The sequence below is a fragment of the Ictalurus furcatus genome, chromosome 11, assembly GCF_023375685.1.
Source record: "Ictalurus furcatus strain D&B chromosome 11, Billie_1.0, whole genome shotgun sequence".
NCBI classification, from domain to species: domain Eukaryota; kingdom Metazoa; phylum Chordata; class Actinopteri; order Siluriformes; family Ictaluridae; genus Ictalurus; species Ictalurus furcatus.
The window spans coordinates 26,069,746-26,081,777 of NC_071265.1; the positions used below are offsets into that span (position 1 = coordinate 26,069,746).

At 41.5% G+C, this 12,032-nt stretch overlaps 1 protein-coding gene and 1 long non-coding RNA gene across 10 annotated transcripts in view; both read right to left on the minus strand.

Moving 5' to 3' along the window:
- The window catches only part of szt2 (SZT2 subunit of KICSTOR complex), a 122,390-nt gene that overhangs the window by 57,979 nt on the left and 52,379 nt on the right, over window positions 1-12,032 (minus strand). For 8 of the 9 annotated variants that reach the window (XM_053635903.1, XM_053635904.1, XM_053635901.1 and 5 more), the window contains 4 exons: window positions 9,467-9,585; window positions 8,350-8,514; window positions 7,847-7,931; window positions 623-673 (listed from right to left, as the gene is read on the minus strand). In XM_053635903.1, the coding sequence (XP_053491878.1) occupies window positions 623-673; window positions 7,847-7,931; window positions 8,350-8,514; window positions 9,467-9,585 (420 nt within the window). The remainder of the gene's footprint in view (window positions 1-622; window positions 674-7,846; window positions 7,932-8,349; window positions 8,515-9,466; window positions 9,586-12,032) is intronic. The other variant, XM_053635905.1, reaches the window with a different exon arrangement.
- LOC128614539 (uncharacterized) lies at window positions 4,594-5,855 on the minus strand. The gene is made up of 3 exons (XR_008387061.1): window positions 4,856-5,855; window positions 4,666-4,761; window positions 4,594-4,617 (listed from the first exon to the last, which is right to left on the minus strand). It is a non-coding gene; the product is annotated as an uncharacterized LOC128614539 (long non-coding RNA).

The window sequence follows — 12,032 nt, forward strand, 5'->3', positions numbered from 1 at the left end:
ATATATATATATATATATATATATATATATATATATATATATATATATATATATATATATATATATATAGTAAAAACACCCCATATTAATCCATGCATTATGCTACAAATACAATATCACTTCATATATTAAAATGATTCTTGATTTCAGGCAAAAAAAAAAAAAAATGCATGCAGCAAAATATAAACTATTCATGATTTTGAAAATGTTTCCTTTGAACCTCCGAAAGCTTGAAGCAAATTTCCACAATACCGACGTAAAGCAAAATTCTGATGATGAACTACAGAACAAACAAAAATAAATGAAATAAATAAATAAATAAATAAATAAATAAATAAACAACTGTGAGCAGACTCTCTCATGCAGGCCCAAGCATGGCTTTGTGGGTTTTAGAACAAATAAGGCACCTTAACAAACTAAACAAAGCTGAATAAGTGAGAGCAGATCCACACGCACATACACACACATACACACACATACACACACATACACACACATACACACACATACACACACATACACACACATACACACACATACACACACATACACACACATACACACACAGCCAGGAGGGGGTGCCAGCACAGGGAAACACTGAAGGGAAATGGAGCTGTGGTACCTTGGAACTGCGAGGGTGGGAAGAGGTTCTGAACAAGCTCCGACATGGTACCTGAGTCACAACAAAAAACACCCACAACAAGAGTGAGCATAGGAAAGAACACACAATGACGCAGAGACTCAACCACTGACACAGGGACAGAGACAAGAAGTGAGGAAATATATAAAGAGACAAAGATGCTTCGAGGATGGAAAATGGATGTGGTACCTCGGGTCCAATTTTTACAATGTTTACATGTTCACATTTCTGATTTTGCTTGGTCACCAGTTTCAGCTGAGTGGGGCTACACTGCAAGTATAGCTAGCTACAAAATTGAATTTTTGAAATTGAAAATTGAAATACTTTTTCTCATGAAAAAGTATGCATGGATTTAGGACTCTCTTAAAATATATATATATTTTTTTTCCAGAGCGGCTGGACTGCAGTGAGACGATCATACCCTTGAGCAGTCACCCTGGATGTACATATGTCCAGTGCTGTAAACGTTACAATTTTTGGTTAGCTAACCTATACATGCTGCAATGACACTAGTGTGCTAGTAGACAGTTAAATATGAGGATAGTAAATCTCATTTTAGTCCTAAAGCACTAACTGTGCCAACGTCTGTACTATTGCAATACCACTTTTAAATCAATCCAGACAAATCCACAGCCATCCAAGAGAACATTAGCAGCCCTACTGTCTGGGTGAGATGATGACATTCCTCTCTCCTCTGTAACACAGGCTAAACTGGTGTTTGGTAGCAAATAAATACACGATAGATCTTCAGTAATCATGGTCAGGGTCACAGTGGATCTGGAGTCTATACCAGGAACATGTGTGAGGCAGGAATACCCCCTGGATTGGATGCCAGTCGATAATAGGACGCCATGAACACAAGCACATTCACAGCTTGAGGCAATGTAGCCAATACACTACCGGAGGTGGAAGGAAACTGGAGAACTCAGAGGAAACCCATGCAAACACAGGGAGAACATGCAATACTCTGCATAAACAGTAACCCGAATTCAGGATGGAACTCACCTGGAGCTTACAGTGTGCCACTCATAGATCACTGCTCGGTTACTTTAAGGAGGTCCGGTGTCTGTAATGTAACCTAGGGTGCTTTCACACCTATTAGCCCAGAGTCTGAATCAGAGCCAAATTGAGACTTCTGGTTTGGTTTATTCTCATAAATACCCATTAATCTCATACATATTCATTGTTTATTTGTGCTTTTTTGTCGATCAGTCCAAATCTCCAGAACACATCACTTTTCCGCAGCACTTAGCTCTGTCCTTTGGCTCAGTCTGACTCGCTTTCTCACCGCAATCAAAGCACACTAGAATTCAATTGCAACCTTCACCACCATGCTGAGATGCTCTCAGACTGGTTGTTTTGGTCTTTACCTGAGTGAGATTGCAGAGTTCTCACCTTTACAAACGAACCAAAGAGGAAAACGCACCAGGGTTCGATTCAAACGGATTAAACACCGCATACGTGTAAAAACCCTTAGTGTCTACAGCCTAACAGTGACTATTAAAATTAAATTGCAATCATAGTAATTAAACATTACTATTGACCACTGAAACCATCATTTCCCCTGTTATAATGAAAGTGTAAAGGTCAGTAAATCAGGCAAACGTGGATTTGAAGCTCCCACTAATTACTATTTGGAGTGACATTTAGGACGTTTAATAAATTTGACAGCACATGAAGGCAGTATTATCTCCCATCCTCCTAGATTGGTAGCTACCACATGATAGGACAGACTTACGTAGCTAAAGAGTGGGATATGAGCTTAAAATTGGATATAAATTTGGTACATCAAAATGGGCCTTAAGAAAAGTGAGATGTAAACGAGAAATAGGTAAGAGGACAGCGGGTTAAAAAGTAAGTGATGGGCTTACTGATAAATTGAGTGTATAGCACGGTATCGAAGAGACAGATTTCTGTATGTCTAGGAGTCTTCAGAATGTGAACACTCAGTGCGGTGTGATACATGAAGGATACTGCTCGACTTTAAAGTCCCGCTAGCATCAGATATCACACCTGTGCTGCACGTATAGAGCACAAAACGCTGCCCACGCTGGTTAATCCGTGACTGCAGCTGAACTAGATTAAACCCACACATCCTGGAACCAATGCCGTCCTTATTATCCAAACCCACACTTCCGCTAAAATTAAGCCTGCTTAATTTTAAGACCCGAGGCACAAAATCAGTACCTGAACGACTCACGATTCACTTGGCCAGTATTTTAAAGAGTCATCATTTAATTAGCTGACAGCCGCTCCAGGCTGGATACACAAGCAGCCACCCTGCTTCTACCTGCCAATTATCCCTTGCCAGCCAGACATATTATTATTATTAGTCAGACATATTATCATATTAAATTACTGAGTCACTTCTCAGTTATGAGCTGGACTCAGCTCTTCTCCTCACAGCCATTTCAGAGCACATAGACTTTTATACAAGGTATAGAAAACATCAGTAACTGCAAGAGCTGGGCATCACCTAAGATCAAAGCAAAATATCAGAGTTAAAGCTATCCTATATAAATGAATCAGTGATGCAGAGAGTGTGTTTAATAAGTCTATGTGTTAGCCTACAGACCTGTGCATAAATAACACTGTCGCAGTAGATGACAACAAATGAGTATTGATATTCATTTTAAAGGAACAGTTTGTCATTTTTCCAGCCCTCTGCGGCGTAAGAATCCAATCGCCTCGCTCTTTCCTAAAAAGACCCATGTAAAATCACATATGCTTCATGAGTTGCTTTTTAAGAAAGAAGCAAAACAGACCAAGCTGAAGCGCCTGGGGGCGGAGCTAATCCTGGTCCGTTCGAATGTAGACAAAAAAGCTGGAACAATGATTCCAGCTAATTCTATTGCATGGCCATTTTTTTCTTATACATCTTTTCAGTGATATAGTTATTATAGGGCAGGCAGCACTTTTATGAATTACAAACTGCATCTTTAAATTAAAAATGGGTTTATTTATTTATTTTTACGTTTACTTTTCATTGTCCATTGTAAAGCCAATTAAAAGTCAGCCAGAAACTAATTTCATGAAGTTTAGTAATGTTTCCTCTACCACTGCTTGTTTATAGGCCAGGTCAGGCCAGTGCAACTCTTCCTAAAATTTTAAAACATGTTATAGCAGGGAACCTATATAGGGACATCATTCAGTAAAAATTATACAAAATTGCTGACTTTTCAGTTTTAATTCACCCGAACGTCTCCCATATTAGTATAAAGTGGGTGGTAAAACTCGTGTAGGCTTCACCCGTACCGAGGCTGATGTCACTTGTCCCACCACAAAGTGTTTATCGATTTGTTTGTGCTTAAATATTCTGAACATACCGTGCAAAATCTACCAAAAGCAAAAATCTTGAAGTCACAACCCATGAATGTGTCATGTGGCAGTGGAACTTCTGTTTGATTCTCAAAGTCAGCCCCGGTAGGTGTGTACATCAAGGGCTGAACAATTCCAGTTTTCCATGACTTGACTGTGTACTTGCTTGCGGGCCAAAGCAGGCTGGGAGTTTTGGAAAGTGGGTTGTCAATGTACTCATTAGAATACAAGACAACTCCTAGACAGTTCTCAGATCAGTCTGATCAGTGAATCCAGCTCATCCGTGAGCAGTGTTTTATCATACTTATATTGGGGTGGGGTTTTTTTTTTTTTTCATTCCATTTTCTTTCATTTAAAGTTTGATATTATATATTAAAAGAAATTAAATATTGTACACTAATGAAATCTAATAGCAGTGCATAGAGTTTAGTGCTTAACATAAATCTGTGCAGATCAAAATGATTAAAATCTCACTTATCATCTATCTCTCCCGCAGCCCGTCTCAGTAATCACCAGTCTCAGTGTTCATCAGTGTTCAGTCATCAGTGTTTCACCCAATGACCATCTCACCCAGTCTTACCCTCTGCCTTCCTCACTCATCATCTGTCACACCCTCTGTGTGCGCCTCACTCATCTGTCTCACCCACTGTCTCCCTCACCTACTGCTGGTCTCATTCATCATCTGTCTCACCCACTGTCTCGCTCACCTACTGCTGGTCTCATTCATCATCTGTCTCACCCACTGTCTCTCTCACCTACTGCTGGTCTCATTCATCATCTGTCTCCCCCACTGTCTCTCTCACCTACTGCTGGTCTCATTCGTCATCCGTCTCACCCACTGTCTCTCTCACCTACTGCTGGTCTCATTCATCATCCGTCTCACCCACTGTCTCTCACCTACTGCTGGTCTTATTCATCATCTGTCTCACCCACTGTCTCTCTCACCTACTGCTGGTCTCATTCATCATCTGTCTCCCCCACTGTCTCTCTCACCTACTGCTGGTCTCATTCATCATCTGTCTCACCCACTGTCTCGCTCACCTACTGCTGGTCTCATTCATCATCTGTCTCACCCACTGTCTCTCTCACCTACTGCTGGTCTCATTCATCATCTGTCTCACCCACTGTCTCTCTCACCTACTGCTGGTCTCATTCATCATCTGTCTCCCCCACTGTCTCTCTCACCTACTGCTGGTCTCATTCATCATCTGTCTCCCCCACTGTCTCTCTCACCTACTGCTGGTCTCATTCATCATCTGTCTCACCCGCTGTCTCTCTCACCTACTGCTGGTCTCATTCATCATCTGTCTCCCCCACTGTCTCTCTCACCTACTGCTGGTCTCATTCATCATCTGTCTCACCCACTGTCTCGCTCACCTACTGCTGGTCTCATTCATCATCTGTCTCCCCCACTGTCTCTCTCACCTACTGCTGGTCTCATTCATCATCTGTCTCACCCACTGTCTCTCTCACCTACTGCTGGTCTCATTCATCATCTGTCTCCCCCACTGTCTCTCTCACCTACTGCTGGTCTCATTCATCATCTGTCTCACCCACTGTCTCTCTCACCTACTGCTGGTCTCATTCATCATCTGTCTCACCCACTGTCTCTCTCACCTACTGCTGGTCTTATTCATCATCTGTCTCACCCTCTTTGAGTCTCACTCATCTGTCCCACCCACTGTCTCTCTTACCTACTGCCGGTATCATTCATCGTCTCACTGTGTCTCTCACCTATCTTTCTCAACCAATTCTTGTCTCACGCTCTGTCCCTTACTCCAGATGACTGTCTCACCCAATGACCATCTCACCCACTTCCTATCTCACTCATCATCTGTCTCACCTGCAGCCTGTCACTCATCCTTCTCACCCACCATGCCATCCATCTCACTTGCTGCCCTTCTCACACGATGCCCGTATCAATCACGGCGCACCAGCAGTACTGGACAGCAGTGGTGCTCTACTTCAGTAACACTACTGCCCTTGTGTTGTTTTTGTAGAAGTAAGGACTTCTGAATAATGAGAAATGGAAATATGGTTTCCTATATTCCCATATCTCCCATATTTGGGAGCCCATGGATATGATTAGGATTAGAATACAGCACATGGGACAGTGACCACAATCTTCTTAATATCTTTTGAATAATTGAACTGATAATATAAAGAACATTTAAAGCTGAGCAAGAGCATGTGCCCAGGGTGGAGCTGCACCATAATGCTAAACTGGCTGAAAGCCAATGAGTATCATACTCATCTTCCGCTGGCAATTTACTGATTAAAGAGCTGCTTGCTGGAAAGAAAGAAGAAAGCATGCCAAATGAACAGTAGGCATATGAAACTGTGCAGTGACAGTTTCCCTTTTACTTGCAACAGATTGCCCGGAAGACCTTTGTCCATTGCCTCACCACTAGAGAATACACACGTGTTTTCTTGCTTCTTTCTATTAAAAATACTGTTGATTTGCTGCTCATCAGTTTCTCAGCGTTCGCTCTTTATTGGGGTCTTCAACCGTCCAATTAGGATTTTTCCAAGGAAAGCCACAGGGTTGTTTTTGTTGCTGGTAGGGATACTACAGTAGTCAACGAATGGAATGTCACTGCTGCATTTCCTGTCGAATTCATACTCCTCCATAACTTGTCTCTCTAAAAAGATAATTCATTCAGTGTAAGGACTCACCTGTTTATTTTCTCAGACAGTTTCATAGCTTTCACTGTAAAAGGCCTCTACTCTCCAGCCAATTATCACCAAACATTGCACAAAACACATCTTGGTTTCCATGGTGCAGGACTGGTGAAGTATTGACACTGCTATACTTTAATGATGTTGAACTCCTAACACGGATTTAAAACTCCCCTGAATGATTTGCACACTGTAACAGTAGCAAAATGTCAGCCTTGTCAGTACACCAAGGCATGATTAATGAAATTACACAGATTCAAAAATATTTCCAGTGTTTAGTTGTGCTCTGGCCTGACTGGCATGAACTGCTGATCTGAGCTGAGAAGAATTTTGTGCCAGACATCTATATAAACCCCTAAAACTCTCAGTCTGTGTGTTTAAACTTGTAACTGTACACCTAGTATTATAAGTTTTACTGGAGTTATTGAATAATTCATAGTAGATACTGAATAATATGTATTTAAGATAAATTACACAATAATGAGCCGGAGTTTTTTTTTTTTTTTTTTAAGGGGTTAAAGTAAAAATCCTATCTCTGCTCCCTAGGCGGTGTTTACAGGCAGCCTGGCAGGAAAATATTAAATGATTATCCTAGATATGTGGGTAAAGCTTTATATTACATAAGATTTACCCAAGATTAGGACCGGTTACTTCCAATCAAAAGAGGAGAAATTCTGGTGAGGTACATTTAGACTAAGTCACTAACTATTCATACACCTTTATACACAAGTAACCACGGTTTCAGGTTTCTATAAGAATTGTGGCTACTCGTTGTACTGCTTACACTGAAGCAATAGCCTTACAGATCAGCATCACTCAGTCAATCCCTAACATTAGTAAACTCTATTCCCTCAAAAACTCTCCATTTAACGTCACAGAAATCACACATTTTCTCCATTCTGATGTTTGAGGTAAACATTAACTGAAGCTCTTGACCTGTATCTGCATAATTATATGCACTGCGCTGCTGCCACAAGATTGGCTGATTGGATAACTGCATGAACGAGCAACTGTCCAGGTGTTCCTATTAAAATGTACGGAGCGTGTATGCAAGTACGCGTTAGTAAGGAGAAATTACAGTCCTCTATCGTGTCAATAAAGCATTCTGTAATAAAACACTGAGAAAGAAAGACAGATAGAAAGAGATAGATAGAGTGAGAAACTGGAAGAAGCAGAAAGTGAGAGTGTGGTGGAGCTGAGAGAATGTACCTTTGCCACCTGTTCCTTGGCCTCCAGGCTTGTTGTAGAGGTAGATATCGGAATCAGGCAGATCACTGCTCACATGGAAGTAATGCTGAAATAGAGAGAGAGAGAGAGAGAGAGAGAGAGAGACAGACAGAGAGAGAAGGAGAGAGAGACAGGTGGGTGGATTTATTGCAGAACACACTGAAAGACTGACTGCTGAGGAAAAAGACAAAGTTACCAGCATATTCAGGTCGAAACTTTTCCACAGCACTTCTCAAAACTATTTTAGGATGTTGAATAGCTGGGATTTGAAAAGAACAGCCCTTCATTAATGCACCCTGACCTAAACCTATTACACCACGCAACATTTTTTTCATCTGTTTTATTTTTTTTTTTCTTTGAAATTCACTATGTAACTCTGGATGTGTGATGCATTCGAGCAAACAGGAAGTCCAGAGTGCATTAAAACCAGCATGTGAGTGGAGTCCGAGCGAAGCAGCAAAGGGCGCACAGACTGTAAATGTTACCTTGAAGTGGTGCTCCATGTTACTGTCTGTGTATTTGGGGATGTGCAGGAAGATGAGTAGATTCTGGCGGAGATAATGGGCCAAGGCGCGGATCCATGGGACGCTGTACTGAGGCAGACCGAACTCCATCACCTCAGTAGGAGCAGAACCAGGAGGCTGAATAAACTGCAGCAAGAGAGAGCGAGAGAAAACATTTACAAAAAATGTGTAAAAAGAAATGCATGTTATAGATGCAGAAGTACACTACACTTGTGTACTGTGAATGTATAACATCGTCTAAGTGCATCGCTGCAATGATGTCGGGTTAATTTTCCACACGTGTATGCTAGGGATGTAACTGAATACAAATCCATTACTCGGAATGAATGTGTTCTATATGGTTACAAACACAGATCAGAATTATTCAACCCCCATCGCAAATCAGGATTATTGTCAAAATTTACAGACTTTCATCTGTTCCTAATTCAACACAATAAAATGCTTCAAGTGGTTTCCCCAAATCCTCCAGTTTCAAAATTATTTAACCTCTTCATGGCAAGCATCTTTAGTAATTAGTAGAGCGGCCTTTTGCTGTTATGACCTGCTGCAAATTATTTAAAATAAATAAATAAATAAATAAAATAATAATTCTAGGCCACACCCACTCCCGGTTCAACTGTGAATGCAGATATAGATAAAGCTACTTGGAGCACTAAACATATTGAAATACAGCGTATGCAACACAGATATTTTACATTTTTATATTACCTTTTGCTTTCAAGCTTCTTGTGAGCTTTGTGAATTATAATTTATACAATCAACTGACACTAAACGCCTCATTCAAAGCGTATACAAAGCAGCCTACAATTCTATGAGCACGATTTTGACAGTCTGCAGCCGCAACTTGTGAATCTTTTTTGTTTTAACCCCGTTTCATGACCTTCGTGCAGTCCCCCTCAGTCAAAACCCTCGAGCTGATTCGTAAATTTAGCATAAATTTATTCAGAAATGAACGCTCTCATTTTGTCATTTATGTATTGTTACTTTTGACAGGAAAATAACTCCATATGCAGGACTCTATTTGGAGGCAGTGAAGATTTCAAAAACCGCTAAGAGACACTGAAGACACTGTGAGTACCTCTACATCTGCAGGGGTCAGTTTGCAGTTTCTAACCAGCATCACAGTGATGATGTCGAGTGTGGCCTCATCCAGTCGCTTTCTAAGAACCTTCACCAACTCGTCTGTGATCTCCGGACCTGCCAATCAGAGCACAGAAGGACCAGGAAAACCTTAACTCTAGAGATACGTACTATTCAAGCTACGCAACTTCGCTACCCAGTGCATGAACAGAACAATCACAGGTGTACTGCAGACTGAACTTTTGTTCCATAATGACAACAGCAATATTTATGAAAGTACAAACCAATATAATAGGTGTTACTGGCTCCATGATACATACACGTGCTAAATTTTAGCTTAGGAAGAGAATAATTTGTTTGTGCCTGCTGTCTGGTCCTACTGGATCACTTGTGAGCTAGCTGCAGGTGCACTCATATCTCAGGCTCCTGGCTGGCTCAAGAGCACATAAATAATAATCACCTTCCTTTTAAACTTCTACTACAAGATTTGTAATTAGCTGCACATTAGCTTAACTACTATTTCCTGTATCACATTCAAACAGGAACTGATCATTTGGCAACCCATTTCTTTCTTGCCCGTATTTTCATATATTGTTGAGTATAGCAAGGAAATATTTTCAGGAAGGTTAAAGAGATGGTGCATAAGTCAGTACATTTCTGCTGTAGTGGACCACACGGTACCACATGGATACCCCGACATTTCATTCATACTATTCATCCTAGTACATGTTGAGACTTGTTGAGACATGTTGAGGTGAGTGATTTAGCCCTTTTAAACTCCCAAAGCTACTACTCTTTTTTATTTTATTTTAAAGCATACTATTCAGTAACTGCTAGAAGTTATTCTGTAACAAGACTGACGGTAATTGGAGAATATGTAGCAATCACTCCACGGAGACTGCTCTGCTTTCCGTCAATGAAGCCTTACGACTAGCAAGAGCAGCCTCTAGATCATCTGTCCGCATCCTACTCGACCTCTCTGCTGCTTTCGACACTGTGAACCATCAGATCCTCCTGTCAACTCTCTCCAGCCTGGGCATGACCGGAACGGTTCTGCGCTAGGTGGAATCCTATCTCTCAGACAGATCCTTCAAGGTATCATGGAGGGGAGGTATTTCTGAAACTCAGCAACTCACAACTGGCGTTCCACAGGGGTCAGTTCTGGGTCCACTGCTCTTTCATATCTACACTACATCTCTTGTTCAGGTGACTGAGTCTCATGGCTTCTCATATCATGGCTATGCTGATGACACCCAGCTCTATTTGTTCTTCCAGCCTGACGATCCATCCGTCTCTGCACGAATCTCTGCTTACCTGTCGGACATCTCGGTCTGGATGAGGGAACACCACCTTAAACTCAGCCTGGCAAAATCTGAGCTTCTCGTCATCCCAGCCTGTCCCTCAATCAACCACAACCTCACTGTACAGCGTGGCTCAAACACACTCAAGCCAACCAGGATGGCCAGGAACCTTGGGGTGATTCTCGATGACAGCTTGACCTTTACAGACCACATCTCAACAACTGCACGGTCCTGTAGGTTCATCCTGTACTACATCAAGAAAATCAGACCCTACCTCACCGAACAGGCTACACAGATACTAGTCCAGGCTCTTATCTCAAAACTGGACTACTGCAACTCACTACTCACTCACAGCTCCATCAAACACCTTCAAATGAGTCAGAATGCAGCAGCACGCCTCGTCTTCAACCAGCCCAAGAGAACCCATGTCACACCCCTCTTCATCTCCCTCCACTGGCTTCCTGTAGCCGCCCGCATCAAATTCAAGGCCTTGATGCTCACCTACAACACCTTGTCTGGAACAGCACCCTCCTACCTCAACTCTCTCCTGAAGGCTTACGTAATCAATCAACGACCAACGCTTAGTAGTGCCTACTCAGCGTGACTCAAGGTCCCTTTCAAGAACATTCAAACTAACTCTTCCTCAGTGGTGGAATGAACTTCTGACCTCAATCCGGACCGCAGAATCTCTCACCATCTTCAAAAAACAGCTAAAGACCCAACTCTTCCGTGAACACCTAACCAACCCATTAAAAAATAAATAAATAAATAAATAAATATTACTCTGGCACTTACACCTCTACTCTGTGCAATTTACTACTTCTGGAACTAAATTAACGGATCTTGTATGGCAGCACAACATGTATTGTTCTCTGCTTGATATGTCGATTTGCTTGTATCTTTCTCATTTGTAACTCGCCTTGGATAAAAGCGTCTGCTAAGTGAATAAAAGTAATGTAAATGTAGTTATGTGTAAGCAATGCAAATCTGAACCCACAGGCAAGTTGCATGGAGCTTAAGGGCTTAAAACACTCATGGAGTGAAGAAACAACAAACCTAAAAGTCGATGAAGAAGAAGAACAGGAGAAATATCTGAAACTTGAAATGGTATAGAAATGGAGGAACTGTTGGCCATGTGTGTCAAGGATGTAATTCCAGCAAACATACAGAGACAAAATGAAGGAATGTTGAAACATTATTTCAACCAAATCCGTTTAATCAGTCTGATCCTGCATGACCTTCACTATGTGATAGAAAATACTT